Genomic DNA, 24,515 nt, shown 5'->3' on the forward strand with positions numbered 1-24,515 from the left:
GTCGCATACTAGCAAATGGTGACGAACGGAACCATTTCGATTGGGAACCATTTATAGGTGCTCATCGGAACCATTTTGTGAGAACCATCTGATGAGAACCATTTTGGAGCCGACGAGAACCATTTGAGAACCTTTTTTTCTTAGAGTGTGTCGCCGGCTATTTCAGAATTATGTTTTACTGTTCCTCTCCGTCCACAAACAGACTTTCCAAATATCATTTTCATGGACGATGAGCATATCATATGTGCTAATCACAATACTCAAAAAGTTCCAAAATTTTTATTGACTTCTTTTTTTATAGCCTTTTGAAACCTGTCGCCAAGTTCACCGCCAGATACGTTACCAGTTTCTTTAGTGTTACAGCATTGCGAAAATAACAAGACTATGCAATGACCCTGTGTATATGAAACCCTGAGGATATACTTCATACATTGCAAGTACTTAGATTTTTTGTGCAACAGCTCTTTTTTGAGAATACGGTACAATGTTTGAAATATCGGTTTTCTACACTTTTATTTGGACAGATACGTGACATACTTTTTACGCCACCCACTGCGACAGATATTGCAATGTCAGACAAATTGTATATTATACATTACTCCTCGGAATGACGCATCGATTCAACATTAAAGTTTAGTAAAAGTGAGAAATATTTGGTAGATATCGCTCTCATAATAATATGATCGACCATATACGTTACCACAGATACGTTACCCCAGATACGTGACCGAATTTTGCTCATTGGTCTTGTGCTTTCTGGGGATCAAATCTGGTCAAAATTCATCCCTACACATTACATGCTTCGTTTTGTTGGACCTCAGGATTATATTCTCACACCAAAAGGACAGAGAGGTGAAAAAGATCAACACTTCCACATGATTTTTCTTTCTGCGTCAGTGTCTCACAACTTAATGCCAAGTTTTCCGACAGATACGTTACCACATAATCAAAATGCTGAAAAGAAATTGTAAATGTTTTTACAAACAAATCGTTGTGTGCTCATAAACTCCAAAGTTCTATTCTATAAAACCCAGTCACTTTCATATTCTATGCAACAACTTTGAACGTTTATTTTACAAGACGAAGATAAGATTCAGCATATCAGTTTTTTGCTTTTCAGATTTAGCAGATACGTTACGTATAATTCAGGGCATCCACGGTGACAAATAATGTTATGTAAAACAAAGTGTTCATACAACAATTCTGCATAGAATGACGCTTCCATGAAAAAATTAAAGTTATGTTCAAATGAAGAATATTCAGTAGAAATTGCTTTGTAACTTCACCGACAGATACATTTACGGTACGCCAGATACGTTACCAAACTTTGAAAGAGTAAAAAGTAGTTTATGAAACGCTTCCGAGAAAAGTTTCAGTGTTCTGTTGCATATTTATTCTAGTGTTTTTCAACATATGAAGAACTACTCAAGATTCATTGATAAGTTGAACAATTATTTATTCATTTTCATTAAAAGGGATGAGCCAAATACGTTACCATAGGTAAAACAACTGTTTAGCATATCGAGTTCATAGAGACTGTACCTACTTCCTTCTAAATGCCTGCAAAAATATATTTTTTAAAACCTTGTTTGCATTATCCATCAAAACTTAATGAATATTTATAGTCAGATGGATAAATACATTCAGACGTAAGATGAGAATATTCTGTGAGTGAAGAACTCAGCTTTCACATTTAGGGCTCTTTTCCACTACATTTCATAGTTTAAATATTACGTACAATGTTTAAAATGGTTAATTTGGGCTTGCGTCATTCATTTTTACATCAATTCATGAGGTAAATAATTAAACAGGTGATATTTATTAATTCATACACAACTAAAATTATTACTTATATTTTACCAGATACGTTACCAAAGGTGATTCGATGTTTTTCAATAGTTATTTCCCTAGGAAAGCAGTTCATATTTGTTTCCTGTGAAATTCCAAATTGGATCGTTCCCTTTGCATGATTTGTGGGATTCGAAACTTTATTTGTAAGCGAAATTTGCTAAAAATACAAAGTGAATCTTAAGGTTATATTTCATTTCAGCAAAAAGCATATTTCAACCTACCACACAGAAATAATTTCTACCAATTAGCAAGGGATGACAACATCTTTACCTCTTGAAAAACCCCAATATCTTTAGGGGGGACAGATGTCTTTTCCTAAACAGAAATTGGATCAAAACAATAAATTTAATTCAGAGTTAGGAGTCCATTACAACATGTAAATTTGCGGTAACGTATCTGATTGGTGATCAAAAATCATATATGATGCTCTATTTCAATTCATTTTTACTCAATGAATGGCCATCATTTAGAATGTTCCACTTTTTGTTTCGTATTTGACTGGTTTTGAAGTTTCCGAAAACACATCTTTGAATGTATTACTTTGTGGTTGATTTTTCGGTTTTACTCACATGGAATTGAACACTTAATCTGAGAATGGCCCATTTAACACACCAATAACTTCCATGTACATAGCAAATACGCAGCAACATCATTATAAAACCTATAGCATTTGACAATATGTGACCCGCTACAACAAAATGATCCTAAAGTCGGGCGAGGTCGATTATTTGAAAATTGCATGACACAATTCCCTAATCTTTCTGCTTTAAATTGATATATGACATGTCTTATAAAAATAATCGGCTGCGGAGATATCGATGTTTAAAAGAGCGCATGTCAAGACGTCTGGGAAATCACTGTTTCGAGAAAAGCGCCCTGAAACTTCTCCTTGCGACGCAATCACAATCAAGAGACATGCAAGTCAGTATTCACCTCCGGACAACAGAAGTTAAGCCCTAGCAACCCCCGTAATGCTCATTCAAACACAGCCACGGCGGTCTCCTCACCGCCCAATCAGTGACCAGGATGTCAGGTGAAGCGGCTAGGCATAGCGCAACCCGCCGGCACGCACCAGTCGACTGGGCAGTGTGCGAGCTTCACGCTTCGGTTAGCGGCAAGCAGCAAACTGACCAATGAGATCACTCTGGTCGTTGTTAGGGGCGGAGCCTATGTGTGGCGCTCAATCCATATGTTCGAACCAGTTTCTGCTTCGTTGAAACGCCAAAAAAACATGGCCCAGAAAAACGCTATTTTTTGGTCTTTCCTTTCATCATTTTGCTTCAAAATTTCGACAGATGATAGAAGACATATCAGACACTAATAATATGTCAAATTCAGAAAATCGTAAGTTTTGACCAATTTTGATGCTCTAACTTCAAACTCGATTTTCACGGCTTCGACCGTGCGCGACTTTAGGACCATTTTGTTGTAGCGGGTCACATATCAGTCAAATATTTTATCGCCTATCAAGCACAAACAATATTGATAAAGCAATCGAATATCTGAATAGTAAGAACGACCCAAGTCCATGGAAGGCCATTTTGAGTAAACTTAAAAAATCTTCATATCTTTTTCCATTTGTCCACTTGTATTCTATTTAAATGTGATGGGAAGGCAATATTGTATAAAGAAATTAGAACATAATGTTATATAATTATGACAATTAACATTTACATTAATTGTGGAAGGGCCATTTTGTGTGATGAACTTGGGTCGTTCTTTGAATCATATACAGGATAGGCTGCTATATGAGATGAGAGAAGTGACGAGAGAGGGCGCTATAATATGAATGTAAGAATGACCCAAGTCCTGGACTTGTGTCATTCTTACATTTATTTAAGATTTCACTCATTAATTTCAGGCACTTCCGGGGGTAATTAGGATGTAGCACTTATACACAAGATGAGTCCATGCATATTAAAGCTACAATTTCCCATGTCAAACTGAATTTGACCAATAATTGGACTTGGGTCGTTCTTATATTCAGGTCCTCAATACAGTATATATATATATATATATATATATATATGTATATATATATTATATATATATATATATATATATATATATATATATATATCTATATATATATATATACACTGGACAGCAAAAGAAAATACCCACTTTTGTCAAGGCCGTACACAAAACTTCACTCCATTTAGAAATAAACAATTTTTGTACACAGGTGTGCTACAATGCCCCTTACTGTGAAGTGGTCCCACCTCACATCCAACTGGACCCCATGGAGTAACGTAGCTGAATATGGGCTATCCAGCCGTCTTCTTAGATGGAAATGAACAAACAAACAAATAAACTAATCACATGCACATAATAGCACGTAAATGTCTTCATAACAAAGAAGAACTTGACATGCACAGCATCTTGGTCATTGAATTAAAAGTCCCACAAAAAAAGCACTTTCCACCACACAAAAATGGCCACTGAATGGACAACGTTTTCAAACATCCAACATTGACCCAAGCTCTGCAGGAGGAATGGACAGACTTCCCCAGGACTAGGCCAGACAGCTTGGGCAGAACATGCGTCAGAGATGCCTGGAATGTGTCCAGGCACGAGGACATACGCATTATTGAAAATTGATGCTTGTGACTGCTTTTTTCGTCCTGTGACACTGATTTTTCTGTTACATTTTGTGACTTTTGATTCAGTGACCAAAATGCTGTGCATGTCATTTTTTTCTTTGTAATAAAGATAATCACTTGCTATTGGGTATTACTAATGGATATTGCAGCATACCTGTGTACAAAAAAAAAAAAAATATTTGTAGGTTGTGAATTTTTTGTGTGAGGCCTTTGACCGAAGTGGGTACTTTCTTTTGCTGTCAAGTGTATATATATATATATATATATATATATATATATATATATATAAAGATAAGTAACGAAACTGCAACAAAGTTCATGCTGTTATTTCTTCACACAAATTTTCGAGCGTCTCGCCGCCCTTTCTCAAGTGTTGATACTTGAGAAAGGGCGAGACGCTCGAAAATTTGTGTGAAGAAATAAACCGTTGGTGAATACAGCATGAACTTTGTTGCAGTTTTGTTACTTATCTTTTTATCTTGCCAACACGTGGACTACCTTATCAACATATCATAACAATGCATTACTGTAGACGATGTTCCGTGATGTCAAATGCAGATCACCTGTTTATTAAGCGCATAGCTCTAGCGCGTAGTACGCGTCGCCTGCCTATCACGGGACAGGAGATATGACGCTTACTCGCCTGCCAAAGGATACCATGCGCAAGTTTTGCCCCTCAGCATGACGTCACCGAAACCTCGTCTGTATATCATTTTTTTTTCTCTGCAATAGACCATTCTATTATCTGCAATATGCAAAATACAGTAACATTGTGTCTGTACAATGTTGTATCGTAATGTTAAAAGCACTTATCCTGTTATTCATTCACCTGAAGACAAATACTGCACAGCTGATCTTGTGACCTTTGCACCCATCTTCTCCCGTAGAGTCTGAAAATTCGTCTTCGGAGTTACCATCCCACTCAACTATCTCGGTGTATCCCCTCTTTCCATCTGCAGGAAGGAAATTCAAAGGGCAGATATTCCAAAGTTACTCCTTGCAATCCCTCAGAGGAGGGTGCAATCAATAAAAACACTTCTGAATTCGGATCATAAAACATCTGATTTCAATTGATATGGTGCAATCAATCAGAACACTTATGAAATCGGATGATAAAACATCTGATTTCAATTGATGAATTCATAAAAACTTCGCGTTGCAGGTGTGTGATGTAGTGTTTGTTAGGGAACTTTAGATTTTCGCGACGGGGACATTCAAAGGAAAATGCTTTCAGTCAGACCAAGGAGGTTCTATAGAGAATGGAGTCTCAACTGTCTTATTTCCTTTGCTAGATGTTCGAAGCCGCCGCTCAAAAACATTTGAATCATGTGGCAAACTGGATCTGCCGCTCAGATAGGAAGACAATTGTCTCGTGTCTCATTGCATAATTACCAGCCACTTTCAAAGGAAGATATGTCTTTGTGATGGTATAGTAATTACTTTTCGCTATCCCTTCTTATAAAAGGTAGGTGGTACAGACACGAGGATGCGCGAATAGAAATTGAGCAAAAAATGCTGAAATAAAGATGAAAATTACTCGACTGGGCATACCCGGGCACTAATCTGATATATCTATCAATAAAGAATTATATTTGAAGATTATTCCATATTAGTTTCATTTGTGGAAATTAGGCGGAAAAGTGATAAAAGCGGCGTTCCAGGATGGTACAGTTTTATACATTTTCACATGATACAGCTCTGATTTACACCATTGCGCAAATTTCTGGACGGAATTAACTTTTGTTTTACATGCTTTTTTATTACGTAAAATTTCATTTCATTTAGTAGATAAAGAAGCAAAATATGGCCAACATTATGATAACGTCCAAAATGAATCTTCAGATTGCTCAGCAAGACGGCGGCTTCGAACATCGATCATCAAAGGCACAAATGGATGAACTTTGGCATGACTTTTACGTCCAGAAGCTGAAAATTCCTCCTGACGTAGCAGGGGGAATTGAACACCAGAGAGCTCATCGGGTTCCCGCAGCGAAACAACCAAATCCCATCAAAGCCAGATATGTGAAATTTGCTGACAAGGTGCTAATTCAAAAGCATGCACGGAATCTTAAAGGAAACGGGGACAAGATGTTCATCACAGACGACCTACCCAAACGTGTAAGAGAGGAGCGACAAAGCCAGATTCCAGCCCTGAAAGCGGCGAGAAGCGCGGGGAAATTGGCATATTTCTCACGAAGCGAACCAACCAAGCTCTATGTAGATCGCGTGCTGCTAAGGAAAGAACATCAGGAAAGTTTCATCAGGGAGGTGGTCCACCTCCCTGGTTTCATCATGGAAATCACAGGAGAGCCGCGGGCCCGGCAACGAGATCGCGATGAGAGAGAATCACCACCAGAAAGCCGGGAACTGCATTCGCCAGCGATGCGGACCCCAAGAAGAGGAGGGAATAACTCAAATAGCCCACGTATGATGGATATGGAGACAACAGCAACGGTACAAGAGGTCTCGTGAGTTTGCAGTAGAGCTGTAATAAACACTGATCTAGTTATGGCATATGGAATATTATGTTTGTTGCATACATGGTCAGAAGCGAAATCTGCGATGTAGATTTAAAGATATTATTCACAGAAAATAATGCGATATATTGTGTGCTCATTGACACCAGGTGGAGAGGTTTTGATGTCTAGTCAGAAAAGGGTTTATACTCTCATATACTTTCTCATGGAGGACAAGACTGGGGGGGGGGGGGGGGAAGAGTGATAACTTCCTGGAAAGGGGATATTTTGTATAATTATTTTGATTGAAACGAGTTTGTTCAAGGTTCATATTTTATAATTTTGTTCATATTTTGAGGCAGTTTTGCGTAAGTATGTAGTTGTTCTCTAGCCTTTGTAGAGATGACTTTTATTGTTTATTAAGTTATCTTTTTATTCATTTTGGCATTTTTTCCCTCCTTCGTGAGGTCCGCAAGAATATAGCGATATCTGGCAAAGCCGTCGAGTCGATATAGATAAGACAGATACACGTGTATTATATGCAATATGCATGTGCGAGTGCATGGATTGGGGAAATCACTGGTTGCCTGATAAAATGTTCAGAGAAGAAGGGGATGACTTTCTTAGTTCTGCCAATGTTCTGACAAAAGGAACTTTTGATGAAAATAATGAAAATAGATTGATATGAATGGCAGAAGTTATAATGCTTCATACACTTAGTGAGTCAGTTTTGGTAATAAGAAAATGAATATGATATCAGTATTATGACTATGGATTTAGTTCATTTACTATCTGGTATATTATATGGGAGAAGAGATTTCATCGCCAAATTGGGAATGAATATGGAAAGCAGAAAGTTGGTACTGTAAAAGACAGGTAAAATGTGTGTTTTTTTCGGGGGGGGGGATGTGACATCCGATAGTATCATTATGTTTGTGCTGGGGATATAAAACGCATATCGTTTTAGAGGAGGAGACGGGAAGTGATCTGAGTGTCATCTATATATATAATAGGCGAAGTTGTTGTTGTTGTCGCGGTCTTATGTATTTCCTGTTTTATTCCGGCGTTGCTGGATTGTCTATCTCCTCCCGAGCCGTCGGCTCCGGGGAGCTGCGACCGGTGCCGTCGGCCGCGGGAGAGTATCCTGCATCGAATGGCGCGGGTTTCGTCCCCGCTTGACCTCCGTGTGGACGTCGAGGACGAAAAAGAAAAAATAATTAGATAGATGCATAATGCATTTTTGTGCGTGACGAAAGAGCCGAGCGTTTTAATATTCACCGATCCTGCGCTGGACTCCTGCTTTCTCGATCGTCCATCTTTTAGCTTGCAGAGACAGTGGGATACTAAATATGATGGGTGCAGCGAAGTCTGTGACATCTTCCGGCGGACACGCACGCACGCACACAATGTACTCCACAGAACTCAGAGTTCTGTGATGTACTCTCGAATGGGTACGGTATGCCATTGTGTGGCCTGCGCCTGTGTATGTATTGACGATGGTTACACGAAACACTATCTGCGTGCCCGTGATATGGACTCTCATATGGTATAATACACGGCGCGGTCGTATATCGTACAAGGACATTTACGTACAGTGACGTTCGCCATTGGCGTGCCCAAATGAAAACAACGAATGCTGTTATTTTATTGTATTTTGCACAACTGCAGGATATTATGCAGCTCAGTTCCGTCATTTAGTTTACTCTCAAGTCGGATATCATTGTACTCAGACTATTCAGGACGGCTAAACATCCACTTAAATTTTGTCCTTGCCGATCGTACCCTTCCATAACCGCAGCAGCGACCCCATACGGACAAATACGTACTGTGTTACAGCGCCCCGCGACGGGGTTAACCCTTCCATACACGCGTCGCTGTTCATTCGTTTACTGCATGGCTGCTGTAAACATGAATATTCATGAGACGAGCGGACGCGGGGGAAACCCTCGCTTTGCTGACCGCCAATTTTTGAAGTTACAAGTGGACATCAAATGTGTGGTTCTATGGTGCATCAAACCAAGTTTTGGTAATAAAAATAAAAAAGAAGGGAGCAAATGACGACAAAAATATTCTTCTTCCTCCCATAACGTGGGAAAAGAAATATTAAAGAAAAAATACGAGGCCCTGAGACCAGTGGATTCCCACGGGTGCCTACTTATTAAATCTAATGACTATGATCTCCCCCTCCCCAAATATAACAATGATTATAAGGATAATATAATAATAATAATAATAATAATAATAATAATAGTGATAGTTAGAATACTAATAATAACAATAATGATGATAATGTACATTCTGAATCAGAAGAAGAAGGACATTAATGATTATGATAATAATGATAATAAAAATGTACAGTCTGAAGCAGATAAACGGGTGGTTCTATGATCCATCAAACCAAGGTTTGGTGATAGAAACAGAAAGAAGAGAGCAAACGAAGACGAAAATATTTTATTTCTCTCAGCACAATAGTAACAAAAACACTAGGGGTCTATAGGCCTATATGAAGTAGTCCTACTCAGCACAAGATTACGTATGTTAGTGCAGTGAACCAGTTTTGGACAGTTTGCGCAGGACTGTCTTCAGAAAAGCTTTTTATCAAGAGCAGAAAAATGGGGGAAACAGATTTTTACAATTCTTAACAAATTAACATTTTCGCCTCCCTTGGTTAATCATCCCTATATTATGACTCAACTCTCTCCTCTCCCCTAAATGATAATAATAATGTTAGTAATAATAATAATGGTAATAACAATAACAATAATATACACTGAAATAATGATAATAATACAATAGGCCAATGCAAATGAATAGGGAAGGGGTGTTATGATCCATAACTTAAGAGTGGGCGGAAGAGACACAGACAGGTACTGGATTGTTTTGATGTTTAAAATGAAATAGCAATGACAATGAAACTAATAAACGTCTATCAGTCGTATAGAGTAACCTTGACATGACGGGAAAAAAAAGATACTATCCTTGACCGATAAACTTTTTTCCTTAATTCCCTTGATTAATCCCCATGTCAATGAATGATATAAAATAATAAAACCGAATCACTAAGATCTCCCCTCCCACAAAATAACAATAACAATAACAACAATAATAATAGTAATGATCATGCTAATTATTATGATAATAAAAACAATGAACAGTATCAATGAGATAAACGGGTGGTTCTAGATCCATCAAACCAAGTTTTGATTATGAAAACAGAAATGAGGGAGCAAGTGAAGACGAAAATATTCTTTGTATATTTCTTCTCTCATAACGTGGTTGAAGAAATATCAAAGGAAAATACGAAGCCCGAGACCCGTGGATTCCCACGGGTGCCTAATACTTATAAAACCTAATGACTATGATCCCCCTCCCCAAATAACAATAATAATTATAATAGCAATATAACAATAGGGGCCTAATGAGAATGATAATATGATGATAATAATGATGACGTATAGTCTGAAGCAGATAAACGGATGGTTCTATGATCTATCAAACCAAGTTTTGGTGATTAAAAACAAAAAGGAGGGAGCAATATTATTGAAGACGATCAAAAATATTATATTTTTCTCTCATAACGTGGGAAAATAAATAGGAATGAAAAAAAAATGCTAGGCCTTGAGACCAGCCGTGGATTCCCTCGGGTGCCTGCATGGATGCAAGAGCAGGGGGTTAGTAATATCAAAGTCATAGTGTCAATAATATCTCCCCATTCCGACGGGAAGAATCTGTCTGTGGGCAGAACTTCCGGAGAATCTCATAAGCGTTTTTGGTAATTTTTCCCTGAATGTTTGTTTTTGGGTTTTGTTTTGTTTTTTGTTTGTTTTGTTCTGTGGGGGTGGAAATGTGTGTGTGTGTGTGTGTGTGTGTGTGTGTGTGGTGGGGGTGGTGGTCATGGGTAGAAGAGATCGAGCACAAGTAACGAAAGAATAAGAAAAAAAAAATCTTTTTATTTCATCAATGAAAAATCGTATCTATGAGAAAAAAAAAGCCCTCAGACCCGTGGATTTCCACGGGTGCTGCTAGTCCTATACTATAATACTCGAAGTTGTTGTTGTTGTCGCGGCCTTATGTATTTCCTGTTTTATTTCGGCGTTGCTGGTTTGTCTATCTCCTCCCGAGCCGTCGGCTCCGGGCAGCTGCGACCGGTGCCGTCGGCCGCAGGAGAGTATCCTACATCGAATGGCGCGGGTTTCGTCCCCTCTCCGCCTCCGTGTCGACGTCGAGGATGAAAAAGAAAAATTAATTAGCTACATGCATAATGCATTTTTGTGCGTGACGAAAGAGCCGAGCGTTTCAATATTCACAGAACCTGCGCTGGCCTCCTGCTTTCTCGATCTTCCATCTTTTAGCTTGCAGAGACACTGGGGGATACTAAAGATGATGGTGCAGCGAAATCTCTGACATCTTCCGGCGGACGCGCACGCACACACACGATGTACCTCGCAGAACTCTACACACTCTACACTGTGTGTATAGTTCTGTGATGTACCTTTGCCTCCGCCTGTTACGTGTACTGAATGTATTGACGATGGTTACACGAATCTGTGTAACTGTCTATGGACTACAAGGGCATTTACGTACAGTTCGCCATTATTGGCGTCCCCAAATGAAAACAACGAACGTTGTTATGTAATTGTATTTTGCACAACTGCAGAATACTATATGCAGCTCAGGTACGTCATTTAGTTTGCTCGCCGTTTGCTCTCAAGTCCGATATCATTGTACGCAGACTGTTTAGGACGCGGCTAAATATATTTGCCGATCGTACCCTTCCATATCAGATTACACGTGCAGCTGTGTCCATTCGTTTACTGCAGAGCTGCTGTAATCATACATATTCATAAGATGAGCGGACGTAGAGGAAAACCTCGCTTTGCCGACCGCCTATTTTTAAAATTGCAAGTGGAAATAGAATGTGTGGTTCTATGGTCTATCGAACTAAGTTTTGGTGACAAAAAAAAAGAGGGAGCAAATGAAGACGAATGCAGTGATGTATATATTCTTCTTTCTTCCATAACATGGGAAAAATATTAAAGAAAAAAAAATACGAGGTCGTGAGACCCTACTCCCACGGGTGCCTATTAAACCTGATGACTATGATCTCCCCCTCCCCAAATGATAACAATGATAATGATAATAATAATAATAATAATAATAATAATAATAATAATAAGGATAATGATAATAATAATATAACAATAACTATAATAGGAGCAATAATTGTAGGCCTAATATTGATTATGATAATGTACAGTCTGAAGCAGATGTAGTTCTATATGATATATCAAGCCAAGTTTATTGGTGATTAAAAACAAAAAGGAGGGAGCAAAATTATGAAGACGAAAATATCTTATTTTTCTCTCATAACGTGGGGAAAAGAAACATGAAAAAAACCCCACAAAACAAACCGAGGCCTTGAGACCAGCCGTGGATTCCCGCGGGTGCCCGCGTGGATGCAAGAGCAGGGGGTAATCAAAGTCATTGTGTTAATATCTTCCCGTTTCGACGGGAACAACCTGTGGGCAGAACTTTCGGGGAATCTCATTTGCGTTTTTGGTAATTTTTCCTTGAATGTTTTTGTTTTTTGCCCTGCGGAGGTGGAAATGTGTGTGTGCGTGAGGGGGGGGGGGAGGGGTGAGGGGCAACAAGACAACTGTTGGACTTCAACGGGTGCAAATAACCCCTCGAAACTCAAGTTCTATAATAAAAGCAAGTAGTGGCGGGAATGATCCCTATGTATACCGATGGACCGGATCGCCGGGCATATACTACAAAAATGTATTATAAAATTTCTGGGAAGGGTGGTTATTTAGAAGACAGCACAATTAACGAAAGAATGAGAAGACTTTTCTTTTTATTTCTTCACTAAAAATGTGCAAAATCGTATTATGAGAAAAAAAAAAATAAAACCCCTCAGACCCGTGGATTTCCACGGGTGCTGCTATCCTATATTATAATCGCGTAAGGATGGCCCCCATGCCTTCCCGTGGTTTATTTTATGCGGCTATCTCCTCCGAAGCCGCCGGCTCCGGGCCCCCGAGACCGGTGCCGTCGGCAGCGGGAGGGTCTCTCCTATTTCCCGTTCGGGTTTCGTCCTCGCTCCTCCTCCGTGTCGACGTCGAGAGCGGTACAAAAAACAAAGAAAAACAAAAGACAAACACCGACATGCAGCGTTTGCGCGATGGTATCCCGCGTCAGTGCGTGGCGAAAGCTCTATCATCGTTCTTGGACGCACACACACGCACTGACGATGTATACGGGTTATATACAGCTCGCGCCAGCTCGCAGGCTCAGGTCGCACACACAGAACTCCACACAATCTGTGGCGGTAGCACTGTGAGCATTCTCGCTCTCCCAGCTGATCGTTCGCGGAGACATGACACACACACTATGGGTACCGGGTACGGGCAATATAATTATCACAGAGAGATAATATGTGATGTCGACGGCTAAATATCCACTTAAATTTTGTTCTTGCCGATCGTTCCTTTCCATATCAGATTACAGGCCTGCGCCTGTGTATGTATTGACGATGGTTACACGAAACACACTATCTGCGTGCACGTTGATATGGGCTCTCATATGGTAATACACGGGTCGGTCATACAAGGGCATTTACGTACAGTTCGCCATTGGCGTGCCCAGATCGTCTTTATGGTCCATCAAACCAAGTTTTGGTGATGAAAATAAAACAGAGGGAGCAAATGAAGACAAAAATATTTTTCTTTCCCCCCATAACGTGGGAAAAGAAATATTAAAGAAAAATACGAGGCCTTGGGACCCATGGATTCCAACGGGTGCCTACTTATTAGGTGATACGCTATCAGCGTATCACCTATTGTGATTGTCAAAATCTCTCTTTATTAGGTGATCCGAGAATCCTCTCGGATCACCTTCTGTATCTGTACTGATTCTTTGTTAGGTGATCCGAGTATCCTCTCGGATCACCTTCTGTATCTGTACTGATTCTTTGTTCTTCTTTTTAGGTGATCCGAGTATCCTCTCGGATCACCTATTGTATCTGTACGGATTCTTTCTTCTTCTTCTTCTTCTTCTTCTTCTTCTTTATTTCTTTCTCCTCAAATGTTGTGCAGCGGTTAACTCAAAAAGTCATTCACCTATCACTTCTAAACTGATACCATATATGTATCACGTCATAAGGACGACAGATCTAATGTATCACTGTGATCAGTCAACCATGACGTCACTATGACGTCATTATCTGAAAACACGTTCACATTCGTATCTCATTAATGGAATGGATTTTCTCAATGAAATTTACATATCATATAGTTCAAGTCAAGCTCTATTGATATATTTCATAAAATTTAGTCACGTTCATAGTAAACGAGCGCGTACGCGCGCGTTGAAATTTTAACATGCTCCAATCGAGCTCAAAATTGTTTTGCACACGTTTCAGGTCATTTGGAGTATTTCAGAAAAAATCGACGGACGCGTACGCGCGCGCGCATATACGCACGCACAGCTCATATGCAATAGAAATTTCCCGTCTTTTCACACGTATCGGATGTCTGAAATGTCAAAGAATGTTTCTACCAAGTTTCAAGTCAATCCGACTCAATATGACGTCATACGGGCCCGTCAAAGTTGAAATTCCGCGCGCGCATCAATGGCGATATACAGTGCAACAATGCCAAAAAACCGCCAAATTTAAATCCGATTTTACTCGTCAGGATGGACGGTGACCCCCCATTTTCTTTACATATTTTGAAAGCTGATGAGTTGTACATATCATTTCATGGGTTGGCGATACTGAAAAAATGATTAAAAGATATCAAATTTCTTAAAAAAGTAAAGAAAGTAAATTTTCAAAATGACGTCATCAAAATTCAAGTTCACTCGAGTGTATCTCACTTATCCTTTGCCGAGTTTCACCTAACTTTCAGTATGTTGTAGATTATTTAATGTTCTTTCATATCTATAATTACAAGGTTTTGATTGGATGACGTCATCACCTCGTAAAAATGGATTGAAAGTATCCTTGTAAAATTTGACCAGTTTACGTGTTATCTCTATGGGAGAGCAGTTTTTCTGGAAGTGAAAATTGACATGACTATCTTTTTCGAGCACTAGCTCACTTATGCTTCGGTGATTTTTTCCCAGATTTTAATATGTTGTAGCTGAGACTTTCGACTATCGTAAGTGTGCCCTTCGTTTTTTCATACGATGTCGGGATCACGTCAAAAAAGTTACTTGAATTTAAAGTTTATCTTCGATGTATTGAAATATTTCTTTCTTTTTGCAACGTTATGTGCAATAACTCAAGAAAAACATACCCTATCACCACCATATTTTGCACATGTTTAGTTCATGTCACGAACACTATTTCATAAAATAACAACGACTTGATCAGACGCCATCTTGGGTATGTAAATTAGGGTCAAAGGTCATAGATGTTTCATCCTGTATCTTGGTGAATACATGTCCTATCTTTCCCATATTTTGCACACGTAAAGACCATGTTACAGGGATCATTTCATAAAATTACCACTTTTTGCTCAGATGCCATCTTGTCTGTGCAAAGTGGGGTCAAAGGTCATATTTTCTATTTTCGCTATGACGTGTTATCTCTATGGGAGGGAATTTTTTAGATGTGAAAATTGACATGACTCTCTTTATCGAGCACTATCTTACTTATGCTTCGGTGAATTTCTCTCAGATTTTAGTATGTTGTAGCTGAGACTTTGCACTATCACGACTCGAATCATTGATTAAAAAAGAAATCGGATCACCTTAATTTGTCAGTGATGACAAATTACAATCTCTAGTTCTTCTTCTTTCTCCGCAAAAATTGTGTAGAGGTAATCTCAGAAAGTCCTCTTCCTATCAATGTCAAAATTATACCATATATGTATCATGTCCCAAAGACGATCCTCCTAATAAAATCATAGTGATTAGTCGACCGTGACGTCACTATGACGTCATTATATGAAAACACATTCTCAATCATATCTCCTTAATGGAATGAAAATTTTCAATGAAATTTACGTCACATATATTTCAGGTCAAGCGCATTCTACTCATATTCTCAAAATTTATATTTTCTCTTCAAACGTGCGCGTACGCGCGCGTTTAAATATTTGTATGCTCAAATCGAGCTCAAAATTTTTTTGCACACGTTTCAGACCATTTGGAGCATTTTTTGAAAAATTGAAAAAATCGGACGGACGCGTACGCACGCGCACATATACGCACGCACAGCTCATATGCAATGAAAATTTCCCGTTTTTTCACTTTGATCGGATGTGTGAAATATCAAGGAATATTTCTACCAAGTTTCAAGTCAATCCGACTCAAAATGACGTCATACGGGTCCGTCAAAGTTGAAATTCCGCGCGCGCGTCAATGGCGATATACAGTGCAACAATGCCAAAAAACTGCCAATTTTAAATCCAATTTTACTCGTCAGGATGGACGGTGACCCCCCATTTTTTTTACATATTCTGAAAGCTGATGAGTTGTACATGTCATTTCATGGGTTGGCAATGCTGGAAAAATGATTGAAATATATCAAATTTCTTAATAAAGTAAAAAAAGTAAATTTTCAAAATGACGTCATCAAATTTCAAATTCATTCAAGCATATCTCACTTGTTCTTTAGTTGATTTTCGTCCAAATTTCAATATGTTGTAGCTTATTAAATGGTCTTTCAGATATATAATAACAACAATTTGATTGGATGACGGCATCACCTCGTAAAAAGGGATTAAAAGTAACATTGTTAAATTTGACCAGTTTACGTGTTATCTCTATGGGAGTGCAGTTTTTCTGGAAATGAAAACTGACATGACTATCTTTATCGAGCACTAGCTCACTTATGCTTCGGTGAATTTCTCCCATATTTTAGTATGTTGTAGCTGAGACTTTGGGCTATCGTAAGTGTGCCCTTCGTTTTTTCATACGGAGTCGGCATCATGCCCAAAAACTTGGTTGAAATTAAAGCTTATCTTCCATGTATTTTCATATTCCTTTCTTTCTGCAACTTTCTTTGCAATAACTCAAGAAAAACAAGCTCTATCAGCCCAATATATTGCATATATTTAGTTTATGTCACGTACATTATTTCATAAATTAACAACTACTTGATCGGGCACCATCTTGGGTATGTAAATTAGGGTCAAAGGTCAAAAATGTTTCATTCTGTATCTTGGTGAATACATGTCTTATCTTTCCCATAATTTGCACACGTAAAGACCATGTTACAAGAATCATTACACAAAATAACCACTTTTTGCTCAGACGCCATCTTGTCTGTGCAAAGTAGGGTCAAAGGTCATATGTACTTCTTTCTTTATCTTCATTATGACGTGTTATCTCTATGGGAGGGAATTTTTCTAGATGTGAAAATTGACATGATTGTCTTTATCGACGACTAGCTCAATTACCCTTCGGTGAATTTCTTCCAGATTTTAGTATGTTGTAGCCAATGTAATACTCTTTAAGTTTTGTTAATCAAAGTTTTAATCGGATGATGTCTTCACCACGTGAAAATGGATATAATGTAACCTTGTCAAATTTAACCAGTTTACGTGTTATCTCTATGGGAGGGAATTTTTCTGGAAATGAAAATTGACATGACGGTCTTTATCGAGTACTACCTCACTTACTCTTCTGTAAATTTCTCCCAGATTTTAATATGTTGTAGCTGAGACTTTGGGCTATCATCAGTGATTCTCCATTTTTTCATACGACGCCGAGATCACGTCAAAAAACTTGGTTGACATCAAACTTATCTTCGATGTATTGAGATATTTCTTTCTCTCTGCAACTTTCTTTGCAATAACTCAAGAAAAACAGCCCCTATCATCCCCATATTTGGCACATGTTTAGTTTATGTCACGTACATTATTTCATAAAATAACAACTACTTGATCAGACACCATCTTGGGTATGTAAATTAGGGTCAAAGGTCATAAATGTTTTAACCTGTATCTTGGTGAATACATGTCCTATCTTTCCCATATTTTGCACACGCAAAGGCCATGTTACAAGAATCATTTCACAAAATAACCACTTTTTGCTCAGATGCCATCTTGGCTGTGCAAAGTTGGGTCAATGGTCAAATATACTTCATTCTGTATCTTCGTTATAGTGTATACCGAATTTGGTAACAAAGATAGCAGACCTGACTCTCTTTTCTAAATGAGAATCCAAATATCACACGTCCAATGTCTCTAAACACAGATGAACCCTATATGGTCATGCCTATTGCGATCAGGACTCAAATCATTGATTAAAAAAAAATCGGATCACCTAATTTGTCAGTCTTGACAAATTCCAAGTCTAGTTAGGTGATCCGAGTATCCTCTCGGATCACCTTCTGTATCTGTACTGATTCTTTGTTCTTCTTTTTCTTCTTTCTCCGCAAAAATTGTGTAGAGGTAATCTCGGAAAGTCCTCTTCCTATCAATGTCAAAATTATACCATATATGTATCATGTCCCAAAGACGATCCTCCTAATAAAATCATAGTGATTAGTCGACCGTGACGTCACTATGACGTCATTATATGAAAACACATTCTCAATCATATCTCCTTAATGGAATGAAAATTTTCAATGAAATTTACGTCACATATATTTCAGGTCAAGCGCATTCTACTCATATTCTCAAAATTTATATTTTCTCTTCAAACGTGCGCGTACGCGCGCGTTTAAATATTTGTATGCTCAAATCGAGCTCAAAATTTTTTTGCACACGTTTCAGACCATTTGGAGCATTTTTTGAAAAATTGAAAAAATCGGACGGACGCGTACGCACGCGCACATATACGCACGCACAGCTCATATGCAATGAAAATTTCCCGTTTTTTCACTTTGATCGGATGTGTGAAATATCAAGGAATATTTCTACCAAGTTTCAAGTCAATCCGACTCAAAATGACGTCATACGGGTCCGTCAAAGTTGAAATTCCGCGCGCGCGTCAATGGCGATATACAGTGCAACAATGCCAAAAAACTGCCAATTTTAAATCCAATTTTACTCGTCAGGATGGACGGTGACCCCCCATTTTTTTTACATATTCTGAAAGCTGATGAGTTGTACATGTCATTTCATGGGTTGGCAATGCTGGAAAAATGATTGAAATATATCAAATTTCTTAATAAAGTAAAAAAAGTAAATTTTCAAAATGACGTCATCAAATTTCAAATTCATTCAAGCATATCTCACTTATTCTTTAGTTGATTTTCGTCCAAATTTCAATATGTTGTAGCTTATTAAATGGTCTTTCAGATATATAATAACAACAATTTGATTGGATGACGGCATCACCTCGTAAAAAGGGATTAAAAGTAACATTGTTAAATTTGACCAGTTTACGTGTTATCTCTATGGGAGTGCAGTTTTTCTGGAAATGAAAACTGACATGACTATCTTTATCGAGCAGTAGCTCACTTATGCTTCGGTGAATTTCTCCCATATTTTAGTATTATGTAGCTGAGACTTTGGGCTATCGATAATGTGCCCTTCGTTTTTTCGTACGGAGTTGGCATCATGCCCAAAAACTTGGTTGAAATTAAAGCTTATCTTCCATGTATTTTCATATTCCTTTCTTTCTGCAACTTTCTTTGCAATAACTCAAGAAAAACAAGCTTTATCAGCCCAATATTTTGCACATGTTTAGTTTATGTCACGTACATTATTTCATAAAATAACAACTACTTGATCGGGTACCTTCTTGGGTATGTAAATTAGGGTCAAAGGTCAAAAATGTTTCATCCTGTATCTTGGTGAATACATGTCTTATCTTTCCCATATTTTGCATACGTAAAGACCATGTTACAAGAATCATTTCACAAAATAACCACTTTTTGCTCAGACGCCATCTTGTCTGTGCAAAATAGGGTCAAAGGTCATATGTACTTCTTTCTTTATCTTCATTATGACGTGTTATCTCTATGGGAGGGAATTTTTCTAGATGTGAAAATTGACATGATTGTCTTTATCAACGACTAGCTCAATTACCCTTCGGTGAATTTCTTCCAGATTTTAGTATGTTGTAGCCAATGTAATACTCTTTAAGTTTTGTTCAATCAAAGTTTTAATCGGATGATGTCTTCACCTCGTGAAAATAGATATAATGTAACCTTGTCAAATTTAACCAGTTTACGTGTTATCTCTATGGGAGGGAATTTTTCTGGAAATGAAAATTGACATGACGATCTTTATTGAGCACTAGTTCACTTACTCTTCTGTGAATTTCTCCCAGATTTTAATATGTTGTAGCTGAGACTTTGGGCTATCGTCACTGTTTCAACAATTTTTCATAAGATGCCGAGATCACATCAAAAAACTTGGTTGAAATCAAACTTATCTTCGATGTATTGAGATATTTCTTTCTTTCTGCAACTTTCTTTGCAATAAGTCAAGAAAATCAGCCCCTATCACGCCCATATTTTGCACATGTTTAGTTCATGTCACGTACATTATTTCATAAAATAGCAACTACTTGATCAGACACCATCTTGGGTATGTAAATTAGGGTCAAAGGTCATAAATGTTTCAACCTGTATCTTGGTGAATACATGTCCTATCTTTCCCATATTTTGCACACGCAAAGACCATGTTACAAGAATCATTTCACAAAATAACCACTTTTTGCTCAGATGCCATCTTGGCTGTGCAAAGTTGGGTCAATGGTCAAATATACTTCATTCTGTATCTTCGTTATAGTGTATACCGAATTTGGTACCAAAGATGGCAGACCTGACTCTCTTTTCTAAATGGCAATCCAAACATTACACGGCCAATGTCTCTAAACACAGATGAAACCTATATGGTCATGCCTATTGCGATCAGGACTCGAATCATCGATTAAAACAAATCGGATCACCTAATTTGTCAGTCTTGACAAATTCCAAGTCTAGTTAGGTGATCCGAGTATCCTCTCGGATCACCTTCTGTATCTGTACTGATTCTTTGTTAGGTGATCCGAGTATCCTTCGGATCACCTTCTGTATCTGTACTGATTCTTTGTTATTTCTCCCCAAAAGTTGTGCATCGATTAGCTCAGAAAGTCCTCTTCCTATCAATTTCAAACTTATACCATATATGTATCGTCTCCCAAAGACGGCAATCGAACTAAAATCAAAGTGATCAGTCGACCGTGACGTCACTATGACGTCATTATATGAAAACACATTTTCAATCATATCTCATTAATGGAATGGAATTTTTTAATGAAATTTACGTCATATATATTTCAAGTCAAGCGCATTCTACTCATATTCTCAAAATTCATATTTTCTCTTAAAACGTGCGCGTACGCGCGCGTTGAAATATTTGTATGCTCAAATCGAGCTCAAATTTTTTTTGCACACGTTTCAGACCATTTGGAGCATTTTTTGAAAAATTGAAAAAATTGGACGGACGCGTACGCGCGCGCACATATACGCACGCACAGCTCATATGCAATAGAAATTTTCCGTTTTTTTACACTTATCGGATGCCTGAAATGTCAAGGAATATTTCTACCAAGTTTCAAGTCAATCCGACTCAATATGACGTCATACGGGCCTGTCAAAGTTGAAATTACGCGCGCGCGTCAATGGCGATATACAGTGCGACGATGCCAAAAAAACGCCAATTTTAAATCCGATTTTGCTCGTCAGGATGGACGGTGACCCCCAATTTTCTTTACATATTCTGAAAGTTGATGAGTTGTACATGTTATTTCATGGGTTGGCGATGCTGGCAAAATGATTAAAAGATATCAAATTTCTCAATAAAGTAAAAAAAGTAAATTTTCAAAATGACGTCATCAAATTACAAGTTCACTCGAGCGTATCCCACTTATCCTTTGCCAATTTACATCTAGATTTCAGTATGTTGTAGCTTATTAAATGATCTTTCATTAATATAATTACAACATTTTGATTGGATGACGGCATCACCTCGTAAAAATGGATTGAAAGTAATATTGTCAAATTTGACCAGTTTACGTGTTATCTCTATGGGAGTGCAGTTTTTCTGGCAGTGAAAATTGACATGACTATCTTTTTCGAGCACTAGCTCATTAATGCTTCGGTGAATTTCTCCCAGATTTTAGTATGTTGTAGCTGAGACTTTGGGCTATCGTAACTGTGCCCTCCATTTTTTCATACAATGTCGGCATCACGTCGAAAAACTTGGTTGAAAATGGCACGAGGCTTCGATGCAGCGTCATTTTGCTTAATACACAGGGCCTATGGAGAATGAAATAGGTCATTGCGTAGCGCATCCGACTCGTAATCCTAAGGTCCCTGGTTCGAGGCTCACCCCTGCCAATATTTTTTTAAATTTTTTTAAACACGTTTTTTCTTCTTTTTCTTTAGTTAATCTTAATCTCCCTTTCCTTACTTTATCTTTTTCTGATTTTTTTATGCTTCTCCTTCAAATTTCTATAAAATAACATATTTTTTTCTTTATTTTTCTTTCTTTCTACTACTTTCTGTGCAATAGATGAACAACAACAATGGCTATCAATCCCATATTTTGCACATGTTTAGTACATGTCACGTACATTATTTCATAAAATAACAACTACTTGATCGGACACCATCTTGGGTATGTAAATTAGGGTCAAAGGTCATAAATGTTTCATCCTGTATCTTGGTGAATACCTGTCCTATCTTTCCCATATTTTGCACACGCAAAGACCATGTTACAAGAATCATTTCACGAAATAATCACTTTTTACTTTGACGCCATCTTGGGTCTACAAAGTGAGGTCAAAGGTCAAATATACTTCATTCTGTATTTCCGTTAGTGTATACGGAATTCGGTACCAAAGATGGCAGGTCTCACTCCCTTTTCTAAATGAGAATCCAAACATCACACTACCAATGTCCCGTCAACACAGATGAAACCTGTATGGTCATGAATATTTGGATCAGGACTCAAATCATTGATTTTCGAAGAGATCGGATCACCTAATTTGTCAGTGTTGACAAATTCCGGTTCTAGTTTCTGGACAAAAGTTGTGCAGAGGTTAGCTCAGAAAGTCCGCAGCCTATCAATTTCAAAATTATACCATATATGTATCATGTCGCAAAGACGACAGATCTTATAAAATCATAGTGATCAGTCGACCGTGACGTCACTATGACGTCATTATATGAAAACACATTTTCATGCATATCTCATTAATGGAATGGTATATTTCAATGAAATTTACGTCACATATATTATAAATCAAGTGAATTCTACTCATATTCTCAAAATTCATTTTAATCTCAAAACGCGCGCGTACGCGCGCGTTGAAATATTTGTATGCTCAAATCGAGCTCAAATTTTTTTTGCACACGTTTCAGACCATTTTGAGCATTTTTTGAAAAATTGCAAAAATTGGACGGACGCGTACGCGCGCGCGCATATACGCACGCACAGCTCATATGCAATAGAAATTTCCCGTTTCTTCACTTTGATCGGATGGCTGAAATGACAAGGAATATTTCTACCAAGTTTCAAGTCAATCCGACTCAATATGACGTCATACGGGCCCGTCAAAGTTGAAATTCCGCGCGCGCGTCAATGGCGATATACAGTGCAACTATGCCAAAAAACCGCCAATTTTAAATCGGATTTTACTCGTCAGGATGGACGATGACCCCCCGATTTCTTGACGTATTCTGAAAGCTGATGAGTTGTACATGTCATTTCATGGGCTGGCTATGCTGACAAAATGATTAAAAGATATCAAATTTCTTAATAAAGTAAAAAAAGTAAATTTTCAAAATGACGTCATCAAATTTCAAGTTTACTCGAGCGTATCTCACTTATCCTTTGCCAATTTTCACCCAAATTGCAATATGTTGTAGCTTATAAAATGTTCTTTCATAAATGTTATTACACAATTTTTATTAGATATTGACATCACCTCGAAAAAATGGATTGAAGGTAACCTTGTCAAATTTGACGAGTTTACGTGTAATCTCTATGGGAGTGCAATTTTTATGGAAATGAAAATTGACATGACTATCTTTATCGAGCACTAGCTCACTTATGCTTCGGTGAATTTCTCTAAGATTTTAATATGTTGTAGCTGAGACATAGGGCTATCGTAAGTGTGCCCTTTGTTTTTTCATACGTCGTCGGGATCACGTGAAAAAACTTGGTTGAAATCAAAGCTTATCTTCGATGTATTGAAATATTTCTTTCTTTCTGCAACTTTCTGTGCAATAACTCAAGAAAAACATACCCTATCACCACCATATTTTGCACATGTTCAGTTCATGTCACAAACATTTTTTCATAAAATAACAACTACTTGATCAGACGCCATCTTGGGTATGTAAATCAGGGTCAAAGGTCATACATGTTTCATCCTGTATCTTGGTGAATACATGTCTTATCTTTCCAATATTTTGCACACGTAAAGACCATGTTACAGGGATCATTTCATAAAATAACAACATTTTGCTCAGATGCCATCTTGTCTGTGCAAAGTGGGGTCAAAGATCATATGTACTTCTTTTTCTATCTTCGCTATGACGTGTTATCTCTATGGGAGGGAATTTTTTAGATGTGAAAATTGATATGACTCTCTTTATCGAGCACTATCTTACTTATGCTTCTGTGAATTTCTCTCAGATTTTAATATG

The 24,515-nt window shown here is 37.9% G+C and overlaps 1 protein-coding gene across 1 annotated transcript in view; it reads right to left on the reverse strand.

Annotated features, from left to right (window-relative positions):
- LOC140230788 (uncharacterized) overlaps positions 1-24,515 on the reverse strand; it is a 139,681-nt gene that overhangs the window by 12,249 nt on the left and 102,917 nt on the right. The window contains exon 2 of the mRNA XM_072310928.1: positions 5,284-5,407. Coding sequence (XP_072167029.1) covers positions 5,284-5,407 — 124 coding nt within the window. The remainder of the gene's footprint in view (positions 1-5,283; positions 5,408-24,515) is intronic.

The sequence above is a fragment of the Diadema setosum genome, chromosome 7 (assembly GCF_964275005.1).
Source record: "Diadema setosum chromosome 7, eeDiaSeto1, whole genome shotgun sequence".
Lineage (NCBI taxonomy): Eukaryota > Metazoa > Echinodermata > Echinoidea > Diadematoida > Diadematidae > Diadema > Diadema setosum.